At 46.6% G+C, this 17,064-nt stretch overlaps 1 protein-coding gene across 1 annotated transcript in view; it reads left to right on the forward strand.

The window, feature by feature from the left end:
* Positions 1 to 17,064, forward strand: part of KRI1 (KRI1 homolog) — a 129,974-nt gene that overhangs the window by 67,363 nt on the left and 45,547 nt on the right. Inside the window, exons 10-11 of the mRNA XM_086961880.1 lie at positions 13,093 to 13,225; positions 14,061 to 14,156. Coding sequence (XP_086818006.1) covers positions 13,093 to 13,225; positions 14,061 to 14,156 — 229 coding nt within the window. The remainder of the gene's footprint in view (positions 1 to 13,092; positions 13,226 to 14,060; positions 14,157 to 17,064) is intronic.

The raw sequence follows: 17,064 nt of genomic DNA on the forward strand, positions 1-17,064 counted from the left end.
GCACAAGCAACAAGGGGGGGCAGGACAGCAAGCATGAGCAACGAGGGGTGAGCAGGACAGCAAGCACAAGCAACGAGGGGTGGGCAGGACAACAAGCACAAGCAACGAGGGGTGGGCAGGACAACAAGCACAAGCAACGAGGGGGGGCAGGACAGCAAGCACAAGCAACGGGGGCGGGACAGCAAGCACAAGCAACGAGTGGGGGCATGAGAGCAAGCACGAGCAACGAGAGGGGGGCAGGACAGCAAGCACAAGCAATGAGAGGGAGCAGGACAGCAAGCACAAGCAATGAGGGGGCAGGACAGCAAGCACAAGCAATGAGGGGGAGGCAAGACAGCAAGCACAAGCAACGGGGGCAGGGGAGCAAGAACAAGCAACGAGGGGGGGGCAGGACAGCAAGCACAAGCAACGAGGGGGGGGGGGGCAGGACAGCCAGCACAAGCAACGAGGTGGCAGGGGAGCAAGCACAAGCAACAAGGGGGGCAGGGGAGCAAGCACAAGCAACGAGGGGGGCAGTGGAGCAAGCACAAGCAATGAGGGGGGCAGGACAGCAAGCACAAGCAATGAGGGGGCAAGACAGCAAGCACAAGCAATGAGGGGGCAAGACAGCAAGCACAAGCAACGAGGGGGGGCAGGACAGCAAGCACAAGCAGCGAGGGGGGGCAAGCACAAGCAGCGAGGGGGGGCAGGGGGGCAAGCACAAGCAACGAGGGGTGCAGGGGGGCAAGCACAAGCAACGAGGGGGGGCAGGACTGCAAGCACGAGCAACTGGGGGCAGGGAAGCAAGCACAATCAACGAGGGGGCAGGACGGCAAGCACAAGCAACGAGGGGGGTGCAGGACCACAAGCAACAAGGGGGGCAGGACAGCAAGCACGAGCAATGAGGGGGGGACAGGACAGCAAGCACGAGCAATGGGGGGGGGGGCAGGACAGCAAGCACGAGCAACGAGGGGGGGGGGGCAGGACAGCAAGCACTCACCGGAGGACTCTGCAGCTTCTCGACTTCTTGCGGTGGTCGGGCAGTAATGGGGTCCGAAAATAGCCGACTTTTTCGCATTCTGGGGGCGTGGTTTTTGCTGTTGGGTGACGAATGACGTCACGGTGAGAGAACTGCAAAAAAACATGCCCCCGAATCCGAAAAAGACTGGGCTTGAACGGAGTGATGCCCCTCTCCTCCAATGGCTGGCTCCGTTTAGGAAGCCAGCCAATGGAGAAGAGGGGCGGGTTCAAGACCCCATACTAAAACACATTCAATCTCGGAGCGAGACTGCGCAAGCGCAGCCTTCGATCCGAGACCTAAAAAGCAAGCAAATGACAGTGATAAGAAAACCTTCGATAGTAAACATTGGGCTCTAAGCCCACTGTTACGTTTTTGATATGGTCCACAAAAGTCCTTCGACATCAGACGACACAAAACTGTTGGTATGTAAGATATAAAAATTTACAGAATGGCCTTATGCCCCGAAAAATATACTGGGTATCTTATATTTATTAATACAATGGATATAGCTTTTTAAGCATTGAGGCAGTCCATTCACAGCACTTTCTTAAGCAATACAGGTTCAGCCACTCTAATCGCTCACGCTACCACACTTCGCTTTAGTTTATTCACCAGAGTACACATTCCCTTTCTGAGAATGACAGTGATGCTTTGTGTAGGAAGCTGGCTCTCTATATAGTGTCAAAAACTAGTCAAAATCCTTAGGTCTGTTTAAAGAGCAAAAAAGGACAAGAAAACCACAGACTATATCACACAGACCTAGCTGTGGGAAATTCCCTTTTCAGGACGAAATCCCTCACTCACCAGAGGAGACCTGCTTCATCATTTAGGATTCTCCTCTCAAAGGAAGAACCTAGTTCCTTTGAGGGCTACAACCCCCTCTCTGAGAGGGAGGAGCACAGGGATGTTTTGATGTCTACTCTGCTGGATATTCTAAATCCTCAAACAATGAGACATAAATTATGAGTGAGGGCGCAGCGCAAAGAAATATAAATGTGAGGGAAGTGGTGATAAAACTAGCTTGAGAGGACACAATATAGGATTTATTGAAATGTACTCCCTGCCGGATTAAAAACAGCGGTACAAAAGGGGGTGGTGATGGACGGAGCATCTGAATCAATCAAACACTCACCCAGTCAAAAGATTTGGGTTTAATCCATCACCGTTCTTTAGCCCACTCTGCCACCCCAGTTCAGACATGGCTATATGCAAATCAGTCCGACCGTGTGCCTCATGGGAACAGTCCAGCCCGAACTGCCAAGCCATGTCTTCCCTGGACCAGAAACAAACTTCCGAGGACCGGTTTCTGGCATTCCAGCCGTCCTCAGCCCGGCTTGCTTGAATCCAGTGGCAAAGTGAGCAAGGGTGAAGACAGCTGGAATGCCAGAAACCGGTCCTCGGAAACCCAGATCTTTTGACTGGGTGCGAGTGTTTGATTGATTCAGATGCTCCGTCCATCACCACCCCCTTTTGTACCGCAGGATTTAAAACAGTGCACCTGCGGTATGGATTTAAACTGCATGTGTATGATGGAGTATCGTGCCTGTTGGCTAACAATTGAACATGCAGTTTTATTTTTGGGAAATTGCAGTAGCCCTGGGGCCTGGTTAGTTGGGACCCAGTGCACAAGTTGAAAAATATCAGTACCATTGACAAAAAGTGGGCGTGACCATATCAAAACGGGGGATCTTCCCTACACTAGTATGTATATACTAATGAGCGCGGCAGGTTAGGATTGAGATGTATTGGGAGCAGGGCTTTTAAGTGGGCTGGGTCCTGTTGGTGCTCAGCACTGGCAGCTCTAAAAACCAGGTGCTGAGAGGGGTCTGTACCGGGCCCTCTATTTTTGCCTGCAACCTGAGTGAGAAAAAAATCTGGCTTTCTTAGCAGTACCACTATCCCCAGCCTTTAATGTAAATTCAAAGACGCTACTCTATTATGTGTGCTGCCACAATCGAGAGCTAATTCAAAGATAGGTTTGCTGGATAGTGATGCATGCCACAGAAACCGTCAGGAGCCATGGGTGTGCTTGATAGAATTCAGGGTATAAATGTAACGTGTGTACACATTAGTAGTTGTTGAAGGCTGATAAAGCTGCTGCACAATAGTAGAATCTTCTAGATATTTTTAAATCCCACAAAAATAAAAAGTAAATAATTTTTAAAGAGTTTCATTTAAAGTTTCTAATGGAGCATTACGGTCATCTTCAAAATGGTCAGGGCAAAAATAGCAGCCCTGCCCCCCAGTCTAGCAAGAGAGAGGAAGCGCCAAGGTATCAGCACACTTTCAGCTTACAAGACTAAAGACGAGGCCTTAAAATAAAGAATAAAGCATTCTGTTAACACTTTTCTTTCTCTGCGCTTCCTGGGATAAAGAGTTCACTACAGCTGATGCAAAGTTCTGTTGAGTGGATTTTTTTTTTTTAATCGGTTTATTATACTTTTCATCACGCACATTATACATTCAATAGTTTGTTTGCTCCACAAACATCCTTATATCAATGCAGTACATGCATTTTCCAGCTTTAAACAAGTCCTGGATTATTACCACTATGTTGTAATTTGATTATTCTGACACCCCACAATATTAAACCAAAATCAAATTAAACAAAATCCACATCACAAACAAACTCTCCTATTACCCTATCCCATCCCTCCATCGAGCTAAAGGCTCCCATATTCTTACACCCCAAGCTCTCCCTACCCTTCCTAGCATGCGTAGGAGTAAGTGGGCAGAGAAATTAGGGGTAGAACCTGAAGCTTTCCAGGAGTCATTGGACTTGGGCCGTACTATCCTGTGATCAGCTCCCCTGCAATCCCAGCACTATAAAACCTTATATTCACTTTATCATATGCCAGCTAGGATCGCTAAATGGGGGAGCACTGAGGGGACGACTTGCCCTAGATGTAATTCCCCTGAAGCAGATATTGTCCACAATTTCGCTACCTGTCCACAACTACACACTTTAATTAAAGATATAGAGGGCTTTTTGGATAGGTCATTAGGGATACAGATAATCCTAACTCCCATTTGGATTCTGCTGGGAATTAGACCAGACGGAAGCAATATTATACAGAATTAATTTATGTTTATGGTAATGGCAGTCTATAGATTACCTTTAGCCAGGGCTTGTCTTGATAAGACTCCCCTCGCTTATGCAAATTTGGTTGGCGAATCTAATAGCTGTATATAATTGGATTTTTTATTTTTCTTTCAGTGAAACACAGAGCAAAGGGACTTAGTCAAAACACATGAATAAATATTCCTAGCCTCTTGAACTGCTTTCCTTCTGTCTGCCGTGCACGCTGGTTATTCATGGTCATTGTTGCGTGCTCCTCGTGGAGTTTTTTCAGTTGTGACTGGTGTCAGGGCAGAGAGGCGGGGGTGGTGAGATAAAACAATAAAGAAATAACATTTTAAAAAGTGCCCGAATCCCGGCGCATCGCCGCTCTTCTGGCTCCACTGTAGGGACGGGCTCCTAGACTGCCCTGCAGCCAACCCTGACGCTGCTCTCACAGCATGAGAGCAGCATCCGGATTGGCCTGAGCACCCTCTATTTGCACTCCCAGAGAGACATGAACCTAAGCCTGCTGTCTCCAACTGAGCAACGCAGCTGGGGTTGGAGACTGCTTCAGAGTGCATGACGGTTAGGCTCAACCAAACTGTCATGCACACTGACAGCAGTGCACGTACCACTCCCCCCTCGTGCCTATCATCCCCATGGCCCAACCCCATAGACTCCACAGTATGGTGAAAGATAAAATGATGATAAACATGCTTTATTGTATTGTTTTTCACGTTTTGCAGCTGCTGCTGACGGGGCAGGGGGGGAGGACCCTCTTCCACTGTATTTTTTAGCACTTCATCCAGTATTACTGTTTTCTCTCTTTTCCAGGGCTGCCAAAACTTCTAGAATTAAGCAAAACATGTAGCTATAGCTGTTGGGTATCATATTCCTGCATAATATTTTCAAACAAAGTGAACGTTTCAGCACTGTTCACTCACAAATACAAGTAACGCAAACAGTCTCTGTTAGGCGTTTGTATGCAGTGCATGCAAATGGGCAGTCTCTAGTAATTAGTGCAGAAAATGTCAGTTGTTTAACAATACCAGTGTTTGTCCCACAGATGTCCTTTTCAGGCTTATAAGTCTAATGGTGCAGAAACGTGTTTCTGTATAAACCTAAATGTATTGTTGCTTGTGGCTTTCAGTTTATGGTTTTGTGAAAGAACTGTTTGTACAGTGAAGGGTTGTAATTCCCTCTATTGGGTCACACCCTTCGTTGCAGAGGCCACGCCCCGTTTGAGCCTACCACCCCCCCCCCCTTTCCATCCCGCTTAACGTACTGATTGGGAGAGCTTGGTACTGGTATAGCAGGGGATGTGCAGATCATGAGCGAGGTGCATTCTCTTGTGAAGTAATTGTCTGTGAATGACAGCAGGAGGTGCTGCAGTGCAACGTTTAGATACCCCTACAGAGATGAGTTTGCAGCAGCAGTGAACTAGCAGTGGGCGGTGCAAATCAAAATAGAAGAAGGTGGAACAAGCTGCTTCCCAATAGGCGAGGACCCGGAGCTGCTGTGGGTCGGGATTTAAGCCTGGCCGAGCTGTGTGGCTTCATGCTGTAATATCTGTAGTACTGCACGCCTGGAATGAGGTGCACTGGCACAGCTGTGAGTTCAGGCTGTAATATCTGTAGTACTGCACGTCAGGAATGAGGTGCACTGGCCGAGCTGTGAGTTAATGCTGTAATATCTGTAGTACTGCACGCCTGGAATGAGGTGCACTGGCTGAGCTGTGAGTTTGTGCTGTAATATCTGTAGTACTGCACGCCTGGAATGAGGCGCACTGGTAGAGCTGTGAGTTCATGCTGTAATATCTGTAGTACTGCACGCCTGGAATGAGGCGCACTGGCTGAGCTGTGAGTTCATGCTGTAATATCTGTAGTACTGCACGCCTGGAATGAGGTGCACTGGCTGAGCTGTGAGTTTGTGCTGTAATATCTGTAGTACTGCACGCCTGGATTGAGGTGCATTGGCAGAGCTGTGAGTTCGTGCTGTAATATCTGTAGTACTGCACGTCAGGAATGAGGTGCACTGGCACAGCTGTGAGTTCATGCTGTAATATCTGTAGTAATGCGCGTCAGAAATGAGGTGCATTGGCAGAGCTGTGAGTTCATGCTGTAATATCTGTAGTACTGCACGCCTGGAATGAGGTGCACTGGCACAGCTGTGAGTTCAGGCTCTAATATCTGTAGTACTTCACGTCAGGAATGAGGTGCACTGGCCGAGCTGTGAGTTCAGGCTCTAATATCTGTAGTACTGCACGCCTGGAATGAGGTGCACTGGCTGAGCTGTGAGTTTGTGCTGTAATATCTGTAGTACTGCACGCCTGGAATGAGGCACACTGGCTGAGCTGTGAGTTTGTGCTGTAATATCTGTAGTACTGCACGCCTGGAATGAGGTGCACTGGCTGAGCTGTGAGTTCATGCTGTAATATCTGTAGTACTGCACTCCTGGAATGAGGTGCATTGGCAGAGCTGTGAGTTCATGCTGTAATATCTGTAGTACTGCACGCCTGGAATGAGGTGCATTGGCGGAGCTGTGAGTTCAGGCTGTAATATCTGTAGTACTGCACACCTGGAATGAGGTGCACTGGCTGAGCTGTGAGTTCATGCTGTAATATCTGTAGCACTGCACGTCAGGAATGAGGTGCACTGGCACAGCTGTGAGTTCATGCTGTAATATCTGTAGTACTGCACGCCTGGAATGAGGTGCACTGGCACAGCTGTGAGTTCAGGCTGTAATATCTGTAGTACTGCACGTCAGGAATGAGGTGCACTGGCCGAGCTGTGAGTTAATGCTGTAATATCTGTAGTACTGCACGCCTGGAATGAGGTGCACTGGCTGAGCTGTGAGTTTGTGCTGTAATATCTGTAGTACTGCACGCCTAGAATGAGGCGCACTGGCAGAGCTGTGAGTTAATGCTGTAATATCTGTAGTACTGCACGCCTGGAATGAGGCGCACTGGCTGAGCTGTGAGTTCATGCTGTAATATCTGTAGTACTGCACGCCTGGAATGAGGTGCACTGTGAGCTGTGAGTTTGTGCTGTAATATCTGTAGTACTGCACGCCTGGATTGAGGTGCATTGGCAGAGCTGTGAGTTTGTGCTGTAATATCTGTAGTACTGCACGCCTGGAATGAGGTGCACTGGCTGAGCTGTGAGTTTGTGCTGTAATATCTGTAGTACTGCACGCCTGGAATGAGGCGCACTGGCAGAGCAGTGAGTTCATGCTGTAATATCTGTAGTACTGCACGCCTGGAATGAGGCGCACTGGCTGAGCTGTGAGTTCATGCTGTAATATCTGTAGTACTGCACGCCTGGAATGAGGTGCACTGGCTGAGCTGTGAGTTTGTGCTGTAATATCTGTAGTACTGCACGCCTGGATTGAGGTGCATTGGCAGAGCTGTGAGTTCGTGCTGTAATATCTGTAGTACTGCACGTCAGGAATGAGGTGCACTGGCACAGCTGTGAGTTCATGCTGTAATATCTGTAGTAATGCGCGTCAGAAATGAGGTGCATTGGCAGAGCTGTGAGTTCATGCTGTAATATCTGTAGTACTGCACGCCTGGAATGAGGTGCAGTGGCACAGCTGTGAGTTCAGGCTCTAATATCTGTAGTACTGCACGTCAGGAATGAGGTGCCCTGGCCGAGCTGTGAGTTAATGCTGTAATATCTGTAGTACTGCACGCCTGGAATGCGGTGCACAGGCTGAGCTGTGAGTTTGTGCTGTAATATCTGTAGTACTGCACGCCTGGAATGAGGTGCACTGGCAGAGCTGTGAGTTCATGCTGTAATATCTGTAGTACTGCACGCCTGGAATGAGGCGCACTGGCTGAGCTGTGAGTTCATGCTGTAATATCTGTAGTACTGCACGCCTGGAATGAGGCGCACTGGCTGAGCTGTGAGTTTGTGCTGTAATATCTGTAGTACTGCACGCCTGGAATGAGGTGCACTGGCTGAGCTGTGAGTTCATGCTGTAATATCTGTAGTACTGCACTCCTGGAATGAGGTGCATTGGCAGAGCTGTGAGTTCATGCTGTAATATCTGTAGTACTGCACGCCTGGAATGAGGTGCATTGGCAGAGCTGTGAGTTCAGGCTGTAATATCTGTAGTACTGCACACCTGGAATGAGGCGCACTGGCTGAGCTGTGAGTTTGTGCTGTAATATCTGTAGTACTGCACGCCTGGAATGAGGTGCACTGGCTGAGCTGTGAGTTCATGCTGTAATATCTGTAGTACTGCACGCCTGGAATGAGGTGCACTGGCCGAGCTGTGAGTTTGTGCTGTAATATCTGTAGTACTGCACGTCAGGAATGAGGTGCACTGGCTGAGCTGTGAGTTTGTTCTGTAATATCTGTAGTACTGCACGTCAGGAATGAGGTGCTCTGGCAGAGCTGTGAGTTTGTGCTGTAATATCGGTAGTACTGCACGTCAGGAATGAGGTGCACTGGCAGAGCTGTGAGTTCAGGCTGTAATATCTGTAGTACTGCACGCCTGGAATGAGGTGCACTGGCACAGCTGTGAGTTCAGGCTGTAATATCTGTAGTACTGCACGCCTGGAATGAGGTGCACTGGCTGAGCTGTGAGTTTGTGCTGTAATATCTGTAGTACTGCACGCCTGGAATGAGGTGCATTGGCAGAGCTGTGAGTTCAGGCTGTAATATCTGTAGTACTGCACGCCTGGGATGAGGTGCGTTGGCAGAGCTGTGAGTTTGTGCTGTAATATCTGTAGTACTGCACGCCTGGATTGAGGTGCACTGGCAGAGCTCTGAGTTCATGCTGTAATAGCTGTAGTACTGCACGCCTGGAATGAGGTGCACTGGCTGAGCTGTGAGTTCGTGCTGTAATATCTGTAGTACTGCACGTCAGGAATGAGGTGCACTGGCTGAGCTGTGAGTTTGTGCTGTAATATCTGTAGTACTGCACGCCTGGAATGAGGTGCATTGGCAGAGCTGTGAGTTCAGGCTGTAATATCTGTAGTACTGCACGCCTGGAATGAGGTGCACTGGCTGAGCTGTGAGTTTGTGCTGTAATATCTGTAGTACTGCACGCCTGGAATGAGGTGCATTGGCAGAGCTGTGAGTTCAGGCTGTAATATCTGTAATACTGCACGCCTGGGATGAGGTGCGTTGGCAGAGCTGTGAGTTTGTGCTGTAATATCTGTAGTACTGCACGCCTGGATTGAGGTGCACTGGCAGAGCTCTGAGTTCATGCTGTAATAGCTGTAGTACTGCACGCCTGGAATGAGGTGCACTGGCTGAGCTGTGAGTTCGTGCTGTAATATCTGTAGTACTGCACGTCAGGAATGAGGTGCACTGGCTGAGCTGTGAGTTTGTGCTGTAATATCTGTAGTACTGCACGCCTGGAATGAGGTGCATTGGCAGAGCTGTGAGTTCAGGCTGTAATATCTGTAGTACTGCACGCCTGGGATGAGGTGCATTGGCAGAGCTGTGAGTTTGTGCTGTAATATCTGTAGTACTGCACGCCTGGATTGAGGTGCACTGGCAGAGCTCTGAGTTCATGCTGTAATAGCTGTAGTACTGCACGCCTGGAATGAGGTGCACTGGCTGAGCTGTGTGGCTTCGTGCTGTAATATCTGTAGTACTGCACGCCTGGGATGAGGTGCATTGGCAGAGCTGTGAGTTTGTGCTGTAATATCTGTGGTACTGCACGCCTGGATTGAGGTGCACTGGAAGAGCTCTGAGTTTGTGCTGTAATATCGGTAGTACTGCACGTCAGGAATGAGGTGCATTGGCAGAGCTGTGAGTTTGTGCTGTAATATCTGTAGTACTGCACGCCAGGAATGAGCTGCACTGGCACAGCTGTGAGTTTGTGCTGTAATATCTGTAGTACTGCACGCCTGGAATGAGGTGCATTGGCAGAGCTGTGAGTTCAGGCTGTAACATCTGTAGTACTGCACATCAGGAATGAGGTGCACTGGCTGAGCTGTGAGTTCAGGCTGTAACATCTGTAGTACTGCACATCAGGAATGAGGTGCACTGGCTGAGCTGTGAGTTTGTGCTGTAATATATGTAGTACTGCACGCCTGGAATGAGGTGCACTGGCAGAGCTGTGAGTTTGTGCTGTAATATCTGTAGTACTGCACGCCAGGAATGAGGTGCACTGGCAGAGCTGTGAGTTCGTGCTGTAATATCTGTAGTACTGCACGCCTGGAATGAGGTGCATTGGAAGAGCTGTGAGTTCAGGCTGTAATATCTGTAGTACTGCACGCCTGGAATGAGGCGCACTGGCAGAGCTGAGAGTTCAGGCTGTAATATCTGTAGTACTGCACGCCTGGAATGAGGCGCACTGGCAGCTGTGAGTTCGTGCTGTAATATCTGTAGTACTGCACGCCTGGAATGAGGTGCATTGGCTGAGCTGTGAGTTCATGCTGTAATATCTGTAGCACTGCACGTCAGGAATGAGGTGCAATGGCAGAGCTGTGAGTTTGTGCTGTAATATCTGTAGTACTGCACGCCTGGATTGAGGTGCACTGGCAGAGCTGTGAGTTCATGCTGTAATATCTGTAGTACTGCACGCCTGGATTGAGGTGCACTGGCAGAGCTGTGAGTTCATGCTGTAATATCTGTAGTACTGCACGCCTGGATTGAGGTGCACTGGCAGAGCTGTGAGTTCATGCAGTAATATTTGTAGAACTGCACTGCAGTAATAGAGTGCACTGAAGATCTGTTTGGAAAAGAAAGGCGGTGCAGCATCTCCGGTTTGAGAAGCATTGTCGGGGAGGTGTTCGGGTCCAAGCACAGGGATCTGAGGCCGGTTGCGGTGCGCCGCGGGTGCTGAGTGTTTGCCGTCTTGGGAAAGGAGAGGGTGCTGCACAGAGCACCGTCCGTGCAGTGCCCATAGTACTGGAATCGGGGGGCATCGAGCTGCTCTCGTGTATCTCCCCGCCGCCTGTGCTGCCCTTTTCCCAGCCTGTTGCAGCCTTTTGTTGCTAGAACTGCTGCAATGCTTTATCCCTGCCACACTACCGGAGCTGTTCCAGGATAAGGGAATGCAGCCCGTCTAGTTCCGAGGAAGCCACACACAAGGTTCTTCTTGCAGCAAACTTTCTTTGGTGCTGTAGAGAAATTATGCTCCCTGATGTATTCTGTTCCATGAATGGGTTTTGGGAAGGCAGTGCATTAAAAGTTGGCCCATTTGCCACTTTTTAAAACTAACATAAAAAAACTTCTTTTTTTTAAGTGAGTAATTCGCAAAGACTCTATTAAAACAAGCATTGGCAAAGCCAAAAGGTCTCGTCTGTGCAACAGCTATTTCCTTTTGCCAATGTCTTTTAGCCATGTTGTACACCAGCGTGGCTGCTGTTTATCATGGCTAAAAGTTAGTGGCGTCGAGGAGAGTGGTGTGGACTTGTGTCCGAGTGGAGTGTCGAAGTGTTGTGAAGAGAGCTAGAGTTGAATTGAGTGGAGTGTCATGGGAAGGAGTGGCGTAGTGTCATGGACAGTGTCATAGGATGGAGTGGCCTCTAGTTTCATGGAGTGGAGTAGAGTGGACTGTCATGAAGTATGGCTGGTTTGTCTGCCATTACAGACAACACATTTTCAATTGAAATGACCATTACATTTTCACATACAGTTTTACTGATAAGACTGTACAGTGCACAAACAATGTGTGGGAATGGCATCACCTAGTGCATTAATTTTGTTTTGATCGAATTAGAATTTTAAAAAATGTGCTTAATTTTGCTGTCCGAATTCTGATCTATTCTGAAATATTTGCACAGTTCTTTTACAGATATTAAAAGTTTGTTGTGTGCTAGAAAAACACCTTTCCTTTCCCACCCCTAGTGTCAAACCGTTTTTGTCACATACATCCTCTCAATTTAAAATCGGAGAAAAAAAAGTAAACACCTAGCTACCTGGAAGACTGAGACTGATATTTGATCTCTGTCTTTGAATGCACAGCAAATATGACTAGGACAAATTTTATAGATCTGTTTTCAGAAAGTGAGCACTCGTGTAAGAATACAATAAACCAGCTTTGCTACATGGGAGGGACAAAGAAATGCAGGAAGTGGCGTAGAGTTGAGTGGATTGGCATAGAATTGGAGTAATGTGGAATAGAAGGGGAGTGTGGTAGAATGGGGTAAAGTGGAGTGGAGTCGTAATGTTTTGTGGTGTAAAGTGTCATGGTGTGGAGTAGAGTGGCCTGTGTGTGGTGAAGTGGCGTGGCGTGTACCTGTGTGAAAGCGCACTGCCACTACAAACAACAGGTTTTCAATTGAAATTACCATCTTATTTGCACATACAGTGATTAAAACTACAACTAAAATACGACACTCAAACGATGATGTGTGGAAATGGCATCACATACTGCATTGATTTGTTTTGATAATATTAAAATATTTATTTCCACCACACTTCAGAATTACAAAAAAAATGCTTAATTTATGCTTTCCTAATTCTAATACATTCTGAAATATTTGCACAGCTCATTACAGGTGTTTATATTTTGTTTTGTGCTGGGGAAAAAAACATTACTTACTCACCCCCAGCATCCAACAAGATTGTCACATACATCCTCTCACTTTGAAGTTAGAAAAGTAAACACCAAGCTTCCTCGAAAGTCCGAGCTTGACATTTGATATCTGTCTTTGAATGCACAGCAAATGTGACAAGGTAAGAACAACATTTTAAAGCCTGTTTACAGAAAGCAAGCACTTGTGTAAGAATATAATAAACAGGCTATGCTCCGTGGGAGAGACAAAGGGTGCTGGACAGGCTTAAACAAAGCCAACAAATAGAAAACAAGCAAATGTGAGTTACCAACCACAAAGCCAATAGTAAGCAATATGTGGACTGCAGTCCCAGGGTAGCTTTCCCAATGTCCCCAAGAAGTATTTTTATAATCAAACAGATGATAGGGTTCAACCTAAAAAGGGTCATGTTTGTGCGGTACTGGACAAGCTTGGAAGTGAAATATTCTCCAGTAATGCTCAGTGCCCAGACCAGCCCTGGTAAACGCTAAGCTGATGTAGGGCTGTCTTTTTTTTTTTTTTTTCTCTCAGAATTCCTACATATGAGGAAATCGTGATGCCTACGCTGGAGGATTCAGAGGACGAAGGGGAGCTTTTCCTGAAGAAGCAGGAAGATTTTGAGAGGAAGTACAACTTTCGCTTTGAAGAACCAGATTCTGACATGGTAAGAGTGGAGCAGGGTGAGGTGTATGTGGGGTGCTGAAAACCTGAGGCGGTAAATGGTTCTGGGACAGTTGTGTCAAACCACTCACCAGAATCGAGATTTCATCTTCTTGGCACTGCCCTAATAGCCAGCATGATCTTAAATGAAAAGTGTGCTCCTACCTGCCTTTTGCGCGTGAGTGCTTCTGCACCTTTATGCACCAAGACTGATGGTTTTTGGTGGCATTGCTGCTCGCATCAGGAATGTGGAAGGCTAAAAAGACATCCAAAAAATGGGTTGCCCGACTCTTTGGTCTCCTGTGCTATGGAATCTGGTGCCCTGTTCCTGGCATCACCGTAATAGCCTTCCCATATGAAAGGTGTGTGCCCCTGCATGTCTGTGGTCGTGTGTACATGTGTCACTCTGTACTCCAAGGCTGAACGTCTTGGTGGCATTGTTTGTTTCAAGAATGTGCAGATTCAGAGAGATCCATACTAATGCTCCTGCCACCAAACGCCCATCTCATTTTGGACTCCGTGGGCATCCTTGCAATCTGAGTGCATGGGTTATTTGGATTTGTGAGTAGGGTGAGTTTGGAAATATCTTGGGTGTTAGCTCAAAGGAATAACAGAATGAAGGGAAAACCACGTGCTCCTGGGAGCTCCAACACAGCGAAAAATTGAAGAACACCACAATATTTCTCCCTAATCACCACAGCTCACATACTTCATGTGCCTATACAGGACCACTCTTTCGGGCTAGCTTCAACCTCTAAACACTATTCCACTGACAAGAGTTGGTTTGAGTCCTGGCAGTGATTCATTTGTATTTTTTTCCCCCCTCACTTTTCTGACAGGTTAAAACCTTTCCCAGGACCATTCAACAGTCTGTACGCAGGAAGGACGAGCGAAGGAAAGAAAAACGGGAGGAAATCAAAGAGCGGAAACAAAAGGTATATTTGCAGGACCAGTTTGTGGAATGCTGCAGAAAGTATTTTAAGAAGACTACAAATACCTACAGTGCTAATGGAATTTGTATAGTGCATGCAAGGATGCAAAAAAACAAGCACACATTCAAAGAGAAACCACATGCTTGCAGAAAGAGCAACACCTGGACGCATACTTGGTCATGTGCACAATCAAAGACCAACTCTCAGGAACTAAACCTAATGATATAAAGCACACATGAACACCGCCTAAGAATCATTCAGACAAACAGCCCAAGAAATAAAAAGGGACCTATGTCACACATACAAGCACAGTCAAAGCCACCAATGCGTGCAGAGAGCAGAACATGTAAGCACATATACACAGGTACAAGTGAATTTAGACAGACGAGTGGACAAACTAATGACACATACTGGATTCAAGGGAAACCAAACCAACACACCTATGGTCATCCAATGCACAAACCAAACCAATAAGCCCTTCTGAGTAGAGTAAAGAAATATTCAGCATCCCTCATACAGAGGTACACAAATAATTCTCATAACCATACAGGGATGGTGAGATAGGCTGATGTATTTTTAAGTGGTGCTGGGTTAACCAACGGTCTCCTTGGAACAGAAATCCCATTTTGTAGAGAGAGCCGGGGTATGTCCTTGCCAATTTATTTATTGAGCTGTCCCGGGAAGATTAAATATGTTAGTGTACATGCACATCCAATCCTCGCCGTCTTTGCAAAGATCACCTAGATAAAAATGCATTCAACTATCCAAGCCAATTATATCCTTGGTCAGTTGTATATACTTATAAACCAAGGAAAACTCACTGTAATACACATTGATTTTTCTATGCTTACATCTAATTTTCATTGCCCTGGGATTACATTTCATTATAGACCTAAATAGTTCCATACCGAAATTAATTTTAGTGAGACCTGAATGGTTCAAGAGCTGATGAATACCCCATTTCCATTCCAGCCTTGTAGTAATGTAGATCAAAACCACAAAAGGTGACGGGAGGATGCTTACAAGTCTAACCACTGGCAATGACTCTTGGTAGCATTCCAACTCATCGTTCTTTTGCCCACCATTACTTTTCACTTTGGACCCCGCCATATCCAAATCAGCCTTGAACCTGGTCCAATAGGAACTGTGTAGCCCAAACTGCCAGGCAGTGATGTAGACGCAGTCTATAATTGTCTAGCCCCAAAATGGATTCTTTAAAGAAAGGACTTCTCTTTTTTAGCAGCACTGCTAATGGAAATATCAGACGTCATGTTTGAAAAATGAAACTGCTGGATTCTGCATGGGACATGCCACCTACATTCCGCCTCTGATGCATCGGTTACAAAGCCTATAACTTCCCAGGCCAGACCACAGTTCCTTTCTGGGTGCAATAGATTGGCCATGAACGTTAAGCTTTGTGGAAACGTAACTAGCATTTGCAATACAATAGGTCTTGCAATTGTTAAAATTAGAGCTGTTGGCATTGAAAATGACAATGTTTTTTACTTTTGTTTTTTCATTTGCAGTTGAATATTTATATTTGCATAGCGATATTGCCATTGGTATAAAAAGGGAAAAGTAAAAAACATTGTCATTTTCAACACCAACAGCTCTAACGTTAACAAATGCGAGACGTATTGCATTGCAAATGCTTATTTACCTGGCCATGTTGAAGGGTGCAGTTCCCATGGGACCTCTTTTGGACTGGGTCTAGGGTTCCCAGATGGGTGTGAATGGAGCACAAGGTCCCATACATGTTTAAAACTCCACATCAAGACTCGTTTGTTAAAGATCTACCAGAGAAGGCCTTGCACAAGCCAATTCCATAAGCATGTAGGCTTTGTCACCCGGCCACCTTATTGCTTACTCGGGCAAGGGTCAACTCTTGGTAGGCTACAACATGGTGGTTGGTGATGGTAGAAACACTTTGCTTTTTTTTCTGTTCGGCTGTGACTTCTGTGTCTATTGTGGGCTTTTCATCTTTCATGTGGTGTTATTGAAAATTGTAGGTGTGTTCCTGTATCCTCCTGTGCTTTGCTGATTCTACGTCGACACGTTTCCTGTGTTTTAAAATGTTTATGATTTGAAAATTGTGCAGTGTATGTGTCTGGGCACGCATCTTGTTACTCTGGTGTATGCAGTTCTGTCTCTGAACGCCTAGTACGTCTTTGTTACGACTTCCTGCTGAGGTAATATGGCAGTGTACCGTCTGTAGTTTTCCACCCTGCGCACTGAACTGAAGGCTGCTATACCTGCACGTGGAAAGGCTGCACTATGCTGAAGTTATAGGGACTGCACTGGCTATCGCTGTTCATCTTCTTCGCAAAGTCATCATGTCTCCAAGTGTATCATTTCACTTCTACTTACTTCATTTTAGGTAGTTGGCAATTCTATTAGACCGCAGGATAGGTCAGTGAGTTAAACGCTCACTGCTGAAACATGCAGTGCTCTGCAGGTTAGAAGTTTGTGTCCCAGAGTCTGCTAAATTGACTGGCAAATTGGATAATGTTTTACTTGCAGGGTTTAGAAACTGCAGACTCGTAGTATTAAGTGCTATATAAAATGCAGTTATATTGTAGTGATGGTTGTGGCAGTGTCATGGCACAGAATTCAACAAGATGATTTGTTTCTGAATTCAGTCCCCTGGAATTCCTCATTGTAATCCTATTTAACCATACAATTAGTTCTGATGTTGCTTTATGAAAGGTTATACCCTCCCAGCTATGATTGTTTGGTTGTTTTTCAATGCACAAGTTACTTATCTTCGGTAACGATATATCTGTAAGAAACATTAGTAGTGATAGATTCCTTACCTTAGAACTACCCCCAGGCTTCAGACTGGATCTGGAAAGTTTTTTGTCAGCAGTACCACTGCGCTTCGGTAGGCGGCGTCGTGCGGCTCCACGTGAAT

Source organism: Lissotriton vulgaris, chromosome 1_1 (assembly GCF_964263255.1).
Source record: "Lissotriton vulgaris chromosome 1_1, aLisVul1.2, whole genome shotgun sequence".
Lineage (NCBI taxonomy): Eukaryota > Metazoa > Chordata > Amphibia > Caudata > Salamandridae > Lissotriton > Lissotriton vulgaris.